This window comes from Meriones unguiculatus, chromosome 7 (assembly GCF_030254825.1).
Source record: "Meriones unguiculatus strain TT.TT164.6M chromosome 7, Bangor_MerUng_6.1, whole genome shotgun sequence".
In the NCBI taxonomy this organism is placed as follows: domain Eukaryota; kingdom Metazoa; phylum Chordata; class Mammalia; order Rodentia; family Muridae; genus Meriones; species Meriones unguiculatus.
The window spans coordinates 30,185,450-30,203,122 of NC_083355.1; the positions used below are offsets into that span (position 1 = coordinate 30,185,450).

Genomic DNA, 17,673 nt, shown 5'->3' on the forward strand with positions numbered 1-17,673 from the left:
GAAAGGTTTCTTCTGCCTTGATTAAAGTCATTTAGTGTGCTGAGGTGTCTATTTACAAGGTAGCACATATTAAAATGATTTCTGAGCGAGAACAAACTAGAGCTAAATAAAGATTGAAGCCGGAAAACGGTGGAGACCTGAGTTCAAGGGCTTTATTCTATCATACAAGACTGACATATACAGCTAGAAGAAAAGTGCAGTATTAGGAAATGCTAAAATGTATTTGTTTTTCTCTAAAGTTTTAATGAATGCGTAACCCTAGGCTATCACTTAGGTGAGTCTGAGTGTATTTGTGATTTTGCATAAATCACTGGGGTAACTAATGCTGAGTAGTGTTCCACCATGGATGGAATGTGCACTCCTGGGGCTGATCTAACCCTGTTGTACAGCAAGAAGTATGATTAAACATTTAAAATATAAAGCCTAGCTAGACTCCATTAAAGACTGGACATTTAATGTCCAATGTTGTCCTTCAGCAGAAAGTAATTAAATCTGGTAAACTCCTTCTAGTTAGCTATGGTCATGTCCAGTTTTACATTTATAAGGTAAAGTAAAGAATCCTATAAACTTTTTGATATTCAATAATGTTGTCTTACCCAGTTGTTGGTTTTCTGAAGACTTAAAAATATTGAAGATGTAGTTTTAAAGTTCAGTTGGCAGTAACATTTATATATTAATATGTAATATACATTTTATGTAATTATTATATATGACATATAAATATCCTATATTATCTTTATTCTCTTATTTATACATTCATTCTTTGATTTTTTTTTTTTTTAAGATAGGATTTCAGTATGTAGCCCGGCTGTCCTGGAACTCATTCTGTAGACCAGGCTGTCCTAAACACTTGCTTCTGCCACCTGTCCCATCAGTGCTGGGATTAAAGATGTGTGCCATCATGTCTGGCTCATATTTTCCAATATCTTTAAAGCATAATGTAATTGCAACTTGAGTTTAAATATGTAGCCACTGATCTGTATTTCCTAGTAGTTTATTTGCCTAATAAAGTTCCTGGATTCATCCAGCAATATGAGATACATAGCAATTATTTTAATAGTATTTGGATCTATTTATTATAATAATTGTGCACACAGTGTGGAGGAATACATAGTTATATAAATAGTAAGAAAAATGAGTTGCAATTTAGTTGAAGCAGGCTAGATAATCACTGTGTCCCATACTGATGCCATAAAGTTGCCTCAGAATATCTTGGTATCCTTTTTTATTTCCTGACATCTGTTTATATATATATATATATTTTTTTTTGACGGACTGGCCCTTGTAAATGGTCTTAAATGAGCTTGGATATGAGAAAATGAGAAGGCATTCATTAATACATGCCCTTCATTCAAGTAACGTTTATCATAGTGAAGGCACCTTCATAGGTGGCTTGTCCAGTCCTATAGGACACTGATCCTAAAATGTTCCGCCATTTGATTGTCTTCCATTTATTCAATTCTCTGCTTGTTTCTGTCTTGAATATTTTAATAGTCACTTAGTGTGGACTCTTTCTTTTTCATTGTATATTAGGCCTTGTTTTAGCCAGTCCTGACCAAATCAGACTACAAACACACACCACACACGCACACACACACACACACACACACGCACACACTTATATCCCAAAACTGACTGGCATTCTGGCATTTTTGAAGCTACGAAACAATATACTTATTGTAATAAACAACGAAGGTACAAAACCAAGAGGAAATGCAGAATCCTAGAGCCCAACCTTAGCTGGATTAAAAACGGAATGAAGTAAAAAGGAAAATCTTGATCTCCTAGGAATAGTCAAGTTATTCTTTGAACTAAAATCGGTCAAAAATCTAAGCTTCTTACCTTTGTACACAAGGTTAGGTGGTACAGACCCTGCCTACTGTGTACCCTGTCCCGTCCCCATCACTATGGTTTGGCTGTACTTCTTGGTGTTCTGCAGATACCCAAATGTGTTTTGCTGTTAAAGAACTATTTGTCTTTTCCTCAGCTGTGGCTCTTGTTTGGCTCTTACCTACTGGAAATTTGCTTTTCTTTGCCCAGTCTCCTTTGACATTATCTTTCAGTATCTGAAACAACTCATTTGATTGTAGCTGCTTATTGTTTTTCTCACACCACTGATTGCAGAAATCTTGACTTGCTCACAAAGACAAGAATTTAGTGCTTTACCTATTTGTTATTGAACTTAGATACCTGTGGAGGAGCAGAGAAATGAAAACAAACAGCAAGAAGTTGGGGCTGTTTCAGAAGACTGTGTTGTTAAGAGCTCATGTTTCACAAAGCCCCAAAGTCCTTTCCTGAAGCATTTTCTAGTATCATCCACAAGGTTGGGCTGTGTGCTGCCAGCAATCTTAACATTTCTGCTCCAAGAAAAAGGAACAGCATTCCTGAGCTGCTTGAGTTCCTGAAAGAAAAGAGAAGTGCCGTTGCAGAGGGACTATTGCCTTTGGAGACCAAGTAAAGGAGATAGTGCAGTAACTTTCAGTCATCTTTCATATCTTGGCTTTATGAAAATTTCACGTTCCATAAAGAGGATCAGTTAAGGAACGTGAAAGGAGGCATTCCTAATCCCCACCCACCCCAGAGAGACTTGAGAGAGGAGACAAAGTAAGGAGAGCAAAAGTGAACACTCAAGAATGGGGAGAGTAGTTTCCCTCTTTCTGTCTCTTTCTCTGTCTCTCATTTTTTGTTTTGTTTCAAGACAGGGGTTCTCCGTGGATGTCTTGGACTGGCTTTGTAGATCAGGCTGTCCTTGAACTCAGAGCGACCTGCTTGCCTCTGCCTCCCTGAGTGCTGGAATTAAAGACGTGTGCCACCACACCCAGCAAGAGTAGTTTTCCTGAATGAAAGCTGCCATGCCAGAGTTTTTAAGTAAGCCATGATTGTATACATAGCTGATGTTATTTTGAAGACCTCTGCTGTGGTGTACAACAAGTTGCCTCCATTTCTAAAGCTGCTCATTTTCTTTCTTCAGGATGATCTGAACCTGTAGGTCTTACTTCATAACGGGAAATGTATTGTCTAATTTGACATTCACATTAAAATCACTAAGTGGTGGACACTTCTAAGCCACTGTCAAATCACATATATCACAACTTTTTTTTTCTTAGACTGAGTAGTCAGCATCACTTTGTCCTCTCTTAAAATGATGACAGAGTAAGATGAGTACACCAGTCCGTTTTTCCCACTCTTGTCCTCATACGTGACCTGGTTGTAGGCTGTCCCATACCAGACTCAACTTTTCAGTTGCTGCACAACCTACATTGTCTTAGGTAGGGTATTGTTGTGATGAAATACCATGACTGAAAGCAAGTTGGGGAAAAAAGGGTTTATTGGGCTTACACTTGTACATCACTGTTCATCATTGGAGGATGTCGGGACAGGAACTCAAGCAGGGCAGGAACCTGGGGGCAGGAACAGAAACAAAGGCAATTAAGTAGAGGTTTTTACTGGCTTGTTCCTCTTAGCTTGCTCAGGTTGCCTTCTTATAGAACCCAGGACCAGGAGCTGGGGCATGGCACCACCTACACTGGTCTGGCTCCTCCCCCATTAATCATTAGTTAAGAAAGTGCACAACTTAATTTTATGGAGGGATTATCTATCTATCTATCTAGTCACTTTACATCCCAGTCGTAGTTCCCTCTTGCCTGCCTTCATTGCCCCAAACTCTTTCCCGCTTACCTATATTCCCCTTTCCACCGCAACCACTACCCATCCCAATACATCAAGTCCCATCAGGACCGAGTGATACGACCTCTACCACAGTGGCCTGGCAAGGCAGCCCAGTAGGGGGAAGTGACAGAAAAGCATACAAGAGCGTCCTTGTCAGAGACAGACCTGCTCCCCTTACTAGAGAACCCATATGAAGACTGAGCTGTCCATTGGGTACATAGGTATAGGGAGCCTAGGTCCAGTCCATACATGATCCTTGGTTGGTGTTTCAGTCTCTACAAGGCCCCATGGGCCCAGGTTAGTTGCCTAGGTTGTTCTTCTTGTGGAGATCCTCTTCCCTCCAGGTCCTTCTATCCTTCCTCCCACTCTTCCACAAGGCTCCCTGCACTCTGCCCAATGTTTGGCTGTCTCAGTATCTTTTTTGATCTCTTGCTGGGTGGGGCCTCTCAGAGGACAGCTATGCTAGGCTCCCCTCTGCTAGCACAGCAGAGTATTGTTAACCTCTTGAAACTGAAAAGCTTTGTAAGACAAAGGGCACTGTCAACAGAACAAAATGGCAGGCTATGGATTGGGAAAAGATCTTCACCAACTCTACATCTAACAAAGGGCTATTATCCAAAATATATAAAGAACTCAAGAAATTAAACATCAACAAACCAAATAATCCAAGTTAAAAATGGGATACACATCTAAACAAAAAATTCTCAACAGAGGAATCTCAAATGGCACTTAAAGAAATCCTCAGTGTCCTTAGTCATCAGGAAAATGGAAATCAAAAGGACTCTGACATTCCATCTTACACCTATCAGAATGGCTAAGTGACAGCACAAGCTGGCGAGGATGCAGAGAAAGGAGAACCCTCCATTGCTGGTGGGAGTGTGAATTTGTACAACCACTCTGGAAATCAATCTGGAGGTTCCTCAGAGAATTGGGAGGAATTTTCTTAATTGAGGTTCCCACCTCTGGTGACTGTAGCTTGTGTCAAGTTTACATAAAACCTAGCAGGCATATATGCCAAGAAGTCCTAACTAGATGCTTTATATTTATGAACTATTCCATGACAGCATTCATGAGAAAATTTTTATATGTTTGCCTGACTCTCACCAGCTGTAATACCTGTCTTTAGAAGACTCCCCCCAGTGTCCCCATATCAGTGCATACATGGGCAACACTAATTTTATCCAATGGGTTACTCTTTAGAAACGAGAAAAAAATAAAAGGACGTGAGGTTGGAAAGTGAGTGCGGAAGGAATTGTAGAAAGAAATGGGTTAAATGATCACAATACATTATATACATGACTGATAGTCTCAAAGAATAAATGCAAATATTATATGTTTTTAAAAAGATACTCTGCCTTTAATAAAAACCCTGGGTTTACCATCACTGTGGGTTCCCCAAAACCCATCCTTAAAATGTTTTGTTTTCCCCCTCTCACTTTTTGCTAACCATCCCTTTTCCCTTTTTCTATTTTGGGGATTTTTGTTTGTTTCTTGAGACAGGGTCTCTCTGGCTTCAGACTCTTGAGCCCTCTCTTTCCTCAGCTTCCCTGTGCTGCTATCACAGGAATGTAGCAGAGTACTGACCTAATACCATCTTTTACTGTTCATAATTACTTAGTATGTTAGATTTTTATTTCAATAGATATTTTATAAGCCATAGTTAGCTTTTTTTCTTCTTTAGATATACCATGTTGTGCCCAAGTCTCTGTATTTCTTTCCTGGAAACTAAATACTTTACATAGCATGTGAACCCCTCACTCCCAGTAACATTTTCCCCTGTAGTCATGAAAGGAACAGTCCCCAGCTTTACGAAGAGCCTCATTAGGCACCTTTCTGCTCCTTCTCTGACTATACGGTAAGCTCTTATACAGTGTAAACTAGCAATCCCCACTGTGTCAATTGGAAAAGACATGTGCATCTTCAGAGACCTATTATATGGCCAGAAGTCTGTGGAAAAGAAGCTTTCTTGGGAGCTTATGAAGTTATTATTATCATTATTAGATTTTTGCAGCCTTGCTATTAAACCAACAAATCTCTCCTTGACGGGTATCACACTTTGTCCCTCTGTTTCCTTCTAGCGATCTTTGTGCTGAGGACAGACTGTTGGAGAGACATTGGAAGTTCTCGACCTCGCAGCTTGTGAAGTGCTTTGAAGTGAATATTGAAGCACGCTGTCAAGGAAGGGTGGGAATTCGGCTCTGCTTACAAAGCTCTTATGAGTATTCAAGATGTATTATTTTAATCTTTGCAGTGACAGCAGGAAAAAAAAATGTAATGGTTTATGATGAGGAGATTTTGTCCGCCTGAGTGTGCTGAGGTGTAATGGTTTATGATGAGGAGATTTTGTCCGCCTGAGTGTGCTGAGGTGTAATGGTTTATGATGAGGAGATTTTGCCCGCCTGAGTGTGCTGAGGTGTAATGTTTTATGATGAGGAGATTTTGCCCGCCTGAGTGTGCTGAGGTGTCGCAATGCACTTGTATGTAAATCGACATATTGCAGATGTGCAGGCTACAGGAAAAAGGTGTACCTGTGTGTACTTGTACTGCTATCAGTTGGTCCGCCCGTCGCGTTTTTTAATTGAAGCTATCTAATTTATAGAGCTGAAGTAGGAGAGAAATTATTTTCTAGAAGATACTACAGTTAGGCAGCCTTTTTGTCATTTACAAAGTATTTAGTGTGTGCATGCGTGTTTGCCTGTGTGTGTTTTCATATGTAGGTACATTCATGAGTGAGTCTGCATGAATGTGCATGGACATGTTGTGTGTGTTTGTGTTTGTGTTGGGGGTACTTAAAAGTTGCCAACAGGTTTCATCTATCACTTTCCACCTTTTTTTTTTTTTTGAGACCACATACTCTCACTAAAACTGGAGCTCACAGATTTGCTCTTCTTGCTGGCCAGCAAGCCCCAGTGATCCTCCCTTCTCGTGCTCACCGTCATGGGGATTACAAGTGTATTCAACTTTTTACATGGATGCTGGAGGTGGAAGTCAGGTCTTCATGCATGGCCCACCAAATAGATCTTTAAAAGGTGTAACCAAAGAAAGAATTTAAAAGCTAACTTGTAAGTGTACAAGATTGATATAAAGACAACTTTAGAACCCTATAGGAAGTCACAAAAGATAAGCCAAGTTCTTTGACTGAAAGTAACATTATAAACAAAAGGTACTAATACCTTTTCAATTTATAAGTCTAGTATGATTTTCTAACAATACCATTGCTTTGTCTATTTTTTAATTAAGGAAACTTTGAAATTAATATGTATATATAAAAATCCAAAACAGCTAGGACAAGTTGGCTAAATAAATTAACAAGGGAGAATTGGTTTTCCCAGATGTAGAAACATATTATAAAGCCTGTGTAATTAAAGTAGATTAATTTTAGTGCATGCATAAATAAGCTAATCAAAGGAATCAAATGAAAATGACAAGAATGATTCAAATACAAGAATTGGTGTGTGGGTGAAGGTTGCATCTCAAGTCAGAGGTGGCAAACTGCTCAGAAATGTGACTCAGACATGTAGAGACCTTTCCAGGGAGGAAAGGTCAGGGTTGGGTCTGTATTTTATATTCATGCTAAGATGGTTAGCAAGGATTTTTAAGAAAATGCATGGAATTGACTTACTGACTTTGGAGTGGGAAAGGAATTTTTAGTTCAAACTTAAATACAGAAACCATCAAGGATCAGTGAACTCAGTCACATGTTTTTACATAAAAATGCGGACAACCAAAAACAAAAAGAGGAAAACGTATTTGAAGTTTTAGTGCTGACTGAGGGATATTGAACAGAAAAATAAATAAATAAAAAACAACAAAATAAGTGGTTTGTTGTTTTTCTTTTCTTTTTTTTCCCCTAAAATAGTTCTAAAAGCAAAAGGAAAGAAGTAAAACTCTAGCTTTCTTAATAAAAATTTTCATTAAAAAGACTTAAGATTCAGAAATTAACCATGCTAATCATGTTGATTTCATTTGGAACAATAGACATTATTTGGGGGAATAGTTGAAATTTGTATCAGTTGCTTTATGACATGCCTCGTGAGTTCATCCTCTTCATATTTACTCATTTCTGATATATTTTTATGCCTACGTATTTTTTTTTGTTTTTGATACAGTAAAATACCTCATTTTTAGAAGTTATTGAAACTGAATTGCCACATCTTAATCAGAGACTGTATGCATGATGGTAACTTTTTTTTAAACCAGATTTGGATTATAATTTAATTAAGTTGTAAGAGAAGAAATTGATATATCACAGTAAAGCCATGTTTTCTGAAGTAAATTCATCATATAAAACAAAATGCTTTCTGTCTTGTTCCAGATTCTGTTTTTGCTGACATTATCTTTTCTCTCTTCTGACTCAGCAAGCTGGATAAGCAATATGTCTTCATTGAGTGCTTATAGTTTTAGTAAAAAAACAAGTGCTTTGCTTCTCTGTCATCTGTCAAAGTGGTGGGGATATACATGTGTAATTGTAGGTGTGACTACATGTGTAACATTATTAGAACCTCTACTGATTAACGGACTTACACGTTTGTATAAAAGAAACGGGTACAGAGCTGGAAAGATGGCTCAGTTGGTAAACCTTCACTCCCCTGTGAAAAGCCTGGTTTGATGGAATCCTTCAGTTGTCCCCATGCTGAGGAAACAGAGACAAATCTCTCTATCAGATCAGTGATCCCTAGGTTCAGCAAGAGTTCCTGCCTCAAAATCTAAGATGTAGAATGCCTAAGGAGGACATCTGATGTCAACCTCTCCACACGCACTTGGATGCACACCTACATGTACATACACCCACACAAACACGGGTATACTACACATGTGTAAATGAAAAAAGAAGAAGGCAGGAAACCAGCATGGGTGAAGGGGCACACATACAAAATAAATTTTCAGAAATCTTGGATCTTGCTAAGGAGATAATTTAGCCAGTAAAATGCCTACCAAACAAGCAGAAAGGCCTGAGTTTGGATCCTCAGAATCGAGGATGGTAGTCCACTCCTATTACCCCAGCCCTAAAGCTCTTGGCCATCTAGCCTAGCTGAGTTGATCAGGTTCAGATTCACCAAGACATGCTGTCTCTGAAACATTGGAAGGAGAAAGTAGGCAAGGGAAGACACCTGACATTGATCTCCAGTTAGGTGTACCATATACCCGTGTTTACGTGCACCCACATGCACAGAGCTGCATTAACAAGTACAACACGCATGCAGCCTTGTAATTTGGATGGACAAAATTAAACTCATGCTATTGTGCAGAAGTTTCAACACTGGTATCTCCATGTAAAGAAGTCATGTATTATTTCTGTTAACATTGCATCCAGTTTGGGTGGGGTTTAGATTGAAATTTTTACATTTATTTCATAGCATGCTAAAGTAGAAAAGGTTTGGGTTTTAATGCTAGGGAAAATAATTTAAGTTATACTTTGCATCTGGCTTGTACTAGTAGATAGGCCATGTAGTTTCTCTGTAACTTGTATCTAAAATCAGATTAATATTGTTTACCTTGTGAGGCTCCTGGAGGAGGAAACCTACAAGTAGTCCCTAGCTCTATTTATGTTTAGTAATGACTCCAAATTCTGGGACAGGCATGCTTCCTCCACACTCCCTCAGCCTCCTGTGTGTGCCACTCTCATCACACTCACACCTCTTGAAATCTGACTGTCTCTGAGGCTAGTTTCTGCTTCTTGTTCTTCTGTGCACTGCTAGGCATGTTTAGATGAGTGAAATAATTTGGGCACTTAAATTTTAATACTTTTAAATGGGATTTCTTTAAAAATGCTAATTTGGCATTATGTGAAATACACCATAGAGACGTAGCATTGGCACATGCTTATGTTTTTTTGGATGTGTTCCAGGGAGACTTGAGCCCCTATGTCCTGTACGAACAACCCTCCACTAGGTGGGGATATTCGTCAGTTGAGTACCCAGTGGAAAGAGGCTTGGATTTCGTTTTCTTGTCTTCCCAAGAGGCTAGCTGACTTCTGAGGGCATGTCACTAGCACTTGGCAGTATTGTAGTGCGAACGTAATTCTTTTACCTGCGTCTATTACACTTTCCATGGTGTAAAATGAAGTAAATGTGTCTGAAATATTTCATATAATCTGTGACACATGGTGTCAATAAACAGTAGCTACTCTTACTTTATATCAGAACATCTTCTTGAGGTCTGAGACTGCCCCATGTATGCATTATTAAAGCAATCTAAAATGTTGAGACAAACACTTTCTTAAAATTGAACTTTGTGTGGCCGCAGTGACTGTAGACATAGAGTCAGTATTAATCCAGGCTCTTTCTTCAAGTCATCACTACCACCACCCTTTTAGGGGTAGGACTGAGGAGTTTTACTGATGACAGTGCAGTGGCTTGGTGGCATCATTCTCCTGCTCCTCATGACCGGACTATTCCTCTTGCTTGCTACTAAAGGGCTAGGAAATTGAGCTCTGATGTTAACACTGAGGGAGTATAACTCTTGGCTGAGCTCCCTAAGGACTGATTGTTGATTCTTTGTCCAGGGTCCCTTCAGTTTGTGTAGAAAGAGGTTTTTAATCTCCTGTGTACAATGGTTGGGGGAAAGGTAGGGTAACCCCTGTCCCTGGTTTTACTTCTCTGACTCTGTGATTGATTTAAAGCAAGCATAAGGTAAGGGGAGCAACTTGTTAAGTTTCTACTATGTGTATATACACTGATGAAATCATCACTGTTATCAGGGGCCTGTTGTGTCAGTTTAGCAGAGACTTAGAGAAGCCTGGAAACGTCGATAGGAGCCAAGGTAATGAATGCCAAGAATTCTGCTGTAGCCTCCATAGCCCAGTTCCAGCTGAGGAAGCAGGCACTGTGCATCCATGTGGAAAAGCACAATGCCTTTGAGTCTCCTCACTCGATTCTTCAGTGAAATGGTTGTACATAATGATCCAAATGTGGTTTACAACTTTAAGATACTGGCCATTTTCAATCAATTATACCTTCTCACTGTTAAAAAAAGTTTTAAAGAAAAACCTGCATTTTGGTTAAAAATGACACCTTAGACCTTAGAATGTATCTTCTCTCCCTCCCGGGAGTATACTTGTAAAAGAGATTAAAGGGTTACATATAGTGTACATTCATGGTGTTAAAGGGAATTCCTAGGCTTCATTCATATTTCCCACTCACAGGTAGCAAATCTGTGCCTGAACGTAGTTTGTTTTAATTAAGCAACTCTGTATTATTCACTTTGGATTAAACAAGACATTAAAACAATGTCTTTTTCCTTTTCCTAGGAAAGAGTTTAAGAAACACGTGCAGTGGAGTAATATGAGCTGGAGTCATAGACTCTGCGGGAAGACCCTCGGGGGAATTGGTGAGATAAGAATTGCCGTAAATTGCCGTTTTCTTCTAGTGTGTTGTGTAATTATTCTTCTGACTGTGCGCTCCACAGCCTTGTGCTCACAGAAGGCCCTCTCCAATCTTTCGCATTTTTTTTAAGCTTATCGCTTGTTGTAATCACTACTGCAAACATCACTGGGTTCTTCGCTTGCACTAAAGAGCATGGATTTATACATTCATAGTGCTGTAGGGATAGGCACATCTATGTATGGGGAGCTGGCTTGATGCTTCACGTGTTATCATCAATGTCTAAAACGTCATAAATAAATAAAATATACCAATATGAATATATTAGTGATATATAAAGAAAATGTACCATGATAAAGAAAATAAACCAATATGAATATATGTCCATATTTTGTTTATCACCAAGTATATATAATGACTTTATGTAATGTCAGAACTACATTGGAATGTTCTAAGACTTGAAAAATGATTTTCTGATTTCCAGTGTGAGGAAAAGAAGAACATTTAGACTCCCCAAGTTCTTCATTTGCATCCTTGTTGAATCTAAGGCAATAGTGATAAAACCATGGATAAAGATACATCTGCTACGCAACCATCCAGCTTACTTGAGAGGTAATTTTTAAGTGTAATTAATATGTTTTGAAATGTGTATATTATTAGTGAGCATTCAGTTTAGATTTCACTTTGTTTTGAATCTATGTGGCCTAGGGAAGCAATACTGAGTAAAGTAATACATTGCGTTATATGGGCCTTGGCGTGTGCTAGAGAGCCTTCCATACCCATGATAATAATCACCTTTGAAACATGGAAGACTCACGGCTCAGCTTTCAGCGTGTCAGTGTGTTCACTTTTCTTTGATCCTGTGGGGACATTGTAACATCATGTTTCAGGTGGTCTCTTCTCTGCGCAATGGCCAGAAAGCAAGTCTTAGTGTCGCTTTCAGGGCCATCCCCCAGATAATCTAGTTCTCTCTAACTAGGCCCTGCCTCTTAAGGGTACCACCAGCAACTTCTCAATGGCACTTCAAGCTAGTAGCCAAGCCTTTTAAAACAGGGTCCTTTGGGGGACTGTAGTGCAGTGTAAATCAATACCCAGAGAAACCCTGCATTCTCAAGCCGGGCGTGGTGGTGCACACCTGCAATCTCAGCATTCTGGGAGGCTGAGGCAGGCAAATATCAGTGAGTTTGAGGCCAGCCTGGTCTACAAAGTGAGTCTAGGACAACCAAAGCTACACAGAGAAACCCTTACTCAAAAAGGGATTTCTCAAAAATCAAATTAAAAGAAAGAAACCCTGCATTCTCTTTGAAATTCCTTGTAAAGATTGTTCTTCTAAAAGAAAGAAAGAAAGAAAGAAAGAAAGAAAGAAAGAAAGAAAGAAAGAAAGAAAGAAAGAAAGAAAGAAAAGAAAAGAAAAAATCTGGTGTAATTCTTGTGAATTTATATAGGATTAGTTGTTTTTTTTTTTGTTTTGTTTTGTTTTGTTTTTTTCTGATTAACTATCCCCAAATGTCTTAACACAGTAGGATTTTATTTTTTTCTGAAAGTTCTGTAGGTTGCCTGGAAAATTCTGGCTGAAAATAGTTGGCATAACACCCTCAGAAAGCTGGGTGGTGGAATTCACTTTCTACCCAATCTATCAGCCTTCAGAAGGCTAACTTGGGCCACATCAAAGAGTAGCAGAATGGTTCCTAGCGGGCGGCATAAATGTTTTACAAATACCTATCCTCCTCACATTTTAATTCTGCTGATGTCCTATAGAGCAAAGTAATCCAATAGGCAAGTCCAAATTCAAGCACTAAAGATAATGATGACTTTTAGAAAGACCTCTGCTGAGCAGCTTGTGGATAGCAACCAGAGAAACTGGTAAATATTTTATAAACATATAACATATATAAACATATATTTTTCAAGGTTCAAACAGGGAAGATCTACTCTAATCCTTGTGCTTTCCTGTGTCCTCAATCTTCCTGTAGATAATCACTGTCATTCTTAGTTCTTTTTTGCTTGTCCTTTTCGCATAAGCAAATGCATATACATGTATACATAGGCATATATATGTATGTATATATTCCATTATTTCAGAATAGTCTAAAATGAAAGGGTATGTTTGTGCGTGTGTGTGTGTGTGCGTGTATGAATAACTTGGACAGAGGGTTTTATAAATATTAAATTTATCAGTGTATTATGTTCATATCTCTTAACAGAGGTCTCAGTTAAGATTTATTTCTGAGTTTACTTAAGTTTTGTTCAACCACAGGGCTCAAAAATACAACTCTGTGACATAGGTTTTGTAGAGTTCTTCTGACCGTTCTCTTTTGATGGCATGGCATTTCTCTTGTGTAGCAAAAACTACAGCTGGAGCAAGTGCCTTGTACCAATAAAATTCTCTCCCTAAATTAAAAGGATAATTTTTTGAGATTTACATGGAAGTAAATTTATTTTGCTTTAAGTAATTGCTTACCTGGTATGTGAACACATTTGGTTTTCGAGTCCTTCACTGTAATCCTATAAACAAGTTTAAAAAAAAAAAACAAACAAATCTTGGGCACTTTTCAATAAATTCATGAATTTACCTAAGCAGCTTATAAAAACTGTTTTTTTTTTTTTTACTCCTAAGAAATCAGCATTACTGCTGTCACTAATTGTTTTATGTGAGAATTTAAAACACAAAAATTAGTTTGACTTCTTTTCTATGATATGCTTCAAGTGTCATTGTGAGTAGGCACAAACTATTTGGGTTATCTAGATCTGGCTATTTTATTTAACAAACAACTGATCTCTTTCATCGTAGGGATCCTGCCTTTCAAGTGATTTCAGTTCCTAAGGAAACAGGTCTAGGTCTGAAGATCCTGGGTGGAATTAACAGGAACGAAGGACCGTTGGTATATATTCATGAAGTCATTCCTGGAGGCGACTGTTACAAGGTAAACGTAACTCCCCAGTTTAAACAATAAGAATAGTAATGACAAGAACCCACCAGTGGTTGGTGCGATTCGGCTTCTTCCTTCATCAATAAATTTTTCATATGCATTGCATGTCCTCATTGAAATGTTCAAGGGGACCTTTACCCTCAAGGACATTTGCCCTAACATAAAAATAAATTCTCCAGGTATACATAGGAAGTATGTCAGACTCTCACTAAAGGCTGTACATTACTTACTTGTGTGCTGTCAGCTTGTCTCTGGAGCAGGTATATCTCAGTAGAGAAGTTACATGTGCAGACATGCTGCCCGTACACCTGCTGTGTTTGGGTCAAGTTGGTTTACCTGACCTCGAGTGGCATCCATTTCACCTCCTAAAAGCAAACGGAAAGAAAGCAACAAGCCAAATGTCTCATTTCCAGATGTGCACTAATTCTCCCTGACTCGCTAGTTGACCTTATGATTTGTCCACGAGAAACCAGATCTAGAATTATGAGCAGAAAGCACTTAGCTTTCTTTTTTTAATCTCACCCTTGGTGCAGAAAGTATGTGACACAGCACCTATTTCTTTGGTGGCTTAGAAACTGAGGACCTAATTTTAAACAAAACTCCAGCAGCATAGTTGACAGACTGGCTCTGTTATTGGCACTGTCATCTCTTTGAGATTTCCTTTTTATCAACCTAGATATCATGATAAAGGGTCTTCTAAGTTTGTTTTATAATTGTCCTTTGGGGGTTTTGTCAAATAAATAATTCCACTTTTGTTCTTATCCCATTGCAGACACTCACTTTCAAACAATTTGTCTCTTCAATTGGATTTTTGTTTTCTCACTAAAAAAAAAAAAAAAAAAAAAAAAAATCCATTCCACCAAAATCATTGTAACGATCGAGCTGTGTCAGGTTTGTTCTCACAAGGCCTCTGTGCTGGCTCATTTTATGTCACAAACAACTATAGTAATCTGGAAGGAGAAAAACTCAATTGAGAAACTGCTTCTATAAGTATAAGATCAGGCTGTAGGAAAGCTAAGGTATTTTCTTGATTAGTGCTTGATGTATGAAAGTCCAGCCTGTTGTTGGGGGGGCGACGCCCTTGGGCTACTGGTCCTGGATTATATAAGAAAGCAGGCTGAGCAAGCTGTGAGGACCATACTATTTAGAAGCACTTTCCTCAGTGATGGACTATTACTTGGAAGTATAAGAGAAATAGACCCTTTCCTTACCTCCCTAAGTTGCTTTTGGGTGTGGTGTTTCTTTACAGCAATAGAAACACTAAGCATCTTTCCAATATACTTTCTAAGTTCTAAATTATCACTAGTCTATTATGATGATAAACATTTTAGCCATTCAAATTAAACTATTAGCCATGTAATATAGTTTAATGTAATAAAAAAAATTCATGTACTCCCCTGCCCCCCCACAGAGGGGGCACATCCTTTTGGTAAGAATTGAGAGGTTCACTGTCATTTCAGTTCTAAAGCTTAGAGATGTGGTGGGAGAATGGGAGACTGAGGAGGCATTTATTACAAGTTGGATGTTTGCTTTCTTATTTGAGATGGAAGCTTTAATTTTTCAGTTCTGGCTTGCCTGGAACTCACTACATAACCCACACTGGCCTCCAACTCATGCCACTCCTCCCAATTCATCCTCCCAGATGTTCAGGTTCAAGGCATAAGCCACCATTCCTTGTTTCCTGAGATGCTTTTGGTAGGGTGCAAAAATAGTTCAAGGGGCCAAATAAATAATACAAAATTGCTTTTAAAACAAGTAACAATTTATGTTCTTTTATTTCCACATAATATTTAGAAAGCAGTAATTTTAAATGGCTCTTTATCTGCAGTAAATCATAGCAGATTAAGAAATTATACTCATGGCATATACCTTTTCTTGTAGGTTGATGTGTGTCAAAAAGCAAAACTTTCTAATGGACTGTTTTCTTCACTTACCACTAGAGAGCAGCATGGAGTTATTAATGTGCAAAAGAAGAAAAACCAATTAGAAAAAAGTATAGAAAAATAAGTAATTCTCTAGTCCTTATATTTATTTTTTTGTATTTTCTTAAGATGGAATGCTATAGGTAAATACAAAACAGATGCAATTTTACTGTAAAGTGTTCTCATGATAATATGCTTCTAGTGAATTAGATTCTGTTATAAGCAAGCCTTCCAGCACTCTTGGTAGTCATTTATTTTGAGACCAGGTCTCACAATAAAAACAGTAAATAAAAAAGTTACACAGGTTGGCCTTGAGTTCTCTCAGTAGTCCATGCAGAACTTGAGCTTGCCATACTCTTTTCTTAGCTTCCTAAGTAGCTGATGTTCCAGATTTGACCCACCAAATCTAACAGAATTTCTACACCATGGTTATATTCATAGAAAACATAGGTTTCAATGTTTTCCTTACTAGGATGCCAGGTGGATTGTTAGTTATTTTCTTCATTTCATGTGTACTTTAACTTGCTTATAATGTTTTTAAACAGAGTTTCTCTTTATCTGTGTGTGTGTGTGTGTGTGTGTGTGTATAGGTGTGAGTGTGTGTCTTAATGTCTGTCTGTCCATGTGGTGTGTGTATATGTGTATATGTGTATTGGTACGGGTACATATATGTGGACATGAAAATGATGGAGACCAGAGGTCAATGTCAAGTATCTCTCTAACTTAATGTTTGAGCCAGGATCTTTTACTGATCCTAGATCTGGCTGATTAAGCTAGACTGGCTGGCCAGTTAGTTCTAAAGATCCACCTGTCTCTGCCTTCCCAGAACTGGGATTGCATATGTTTGTTGTTTTGATTTTTGTTTGTTTGTTTGTTTGTTTTTTATGTGGGTGATGGGGTCTGTACTAGGGTTGTCCTGCTTGCATAACAGGTGGTTTTTTGACTAAGCCACCTTTGTTTTATAATTTTTATTTTTTATATTAATTACAGGTTATTTATTTTGTATCCCAGCTGTAGCCTCCTCCCTCATTTCCTCCCAATTCCACCCTCTCTCCCTCATCTCCTCCCTGCCCCTCTCCAAGTCCACTGATAGGGGAGGTCCTCCTCCCCTTCCATCTGACCCTAGTTTATCAGGTCTCATCAAGACTGGCTGCAGTATCCCCCTCTGTGGCCTAGCAAGGCTGCTCCTCCCTCGTGGGGAGGTGGGAAGGTCAAAGCCAGCCACTGAGTTCATGTCAGAGACATACTGAGTAGCCATGGGCTATGTCTGAGCAGGGGTTATAGGTTATATCCATGCATGGTCATTGGTTTGAGAATCAGTCTCAGAAAAGACCCCTATGCCCAGATATATTTGGTCCTTGTGGCGCTCCTGTCCTCTCCAGGTCTTACTAACTCCCCCTTCTTTCATATGATTCCCTGCACTCTGCCCAAAGTTTGATTATGAGTCTTAGCATCTATTGTGATACACTGCTCAGTAGAGTCTTTCAGAGGCCCTCTGTGGTAGGCTCCTGTTTCTTGTTTTCTCCTACTTCCAATGTCCATCTCATTTGTCTTTCTAAGGGAGGATTGATCATCTTACCCCAGAACCTCTTCTTGTTTAGCTTCTTTAGATGTACAGATTTTAGTATGTTTGTCCTATCTTACAGGTGTAGTATCCACTTATAAGTGAGTATATACTGTGGTGATGGAGAGATGGCTCAGCCTTTAAAGGCTAGGCTCACAACCAAAAATATAAGCCATCTTTGTAGGCCCTCAATCTTTAGGTTGTCGTTGGTTTTCATTGGTGCTCTCAGAAGCTTTATCTGCTCTTAATGCACCTGGCCTATTTCC

The 17,673-nt window shown here is 38.7% G+C and overlaps 1 protein-coding gene across 4 annotated transcripts in view; it reads left to right on the plus strand.

Moving 5' to 3' along the window:
• Stxbp4 (syntaxin binding protein 4) overlaps positions 1-17,673 on the plus strand; it is a 144,259-nt gene that overhangs the window by 5,619 nt on the left and 120,967 nt on the right. For 3 of the 4 annotated variants that reach the window (XR_009592844.1, XM_021655186.2, XM_021655188.2), the window contains exons 2-5: positions 5,748-5,853; positions 10,919-10,998; positions 11,476-11,603; positions 13,783-13,915. Coding sequence is in view for 3 of the 4 variants with exons in the window: in XM_021655186.2 (XP_021510861.2) it covers positions 11,557-11,603; positions 13,783-13,915 (180 nt within the window). In the remaining variant the exon portion in view is untranslated. The remainder of the gene's footprint in view (positions 1-5,747; positions 5,854-10,918; positions 10,999-11,475; positions 11,604-13,782; positions 13,916-17,673) is intronic. The other variant, XM_060386984.1, reaches the window with a different exon arrangement.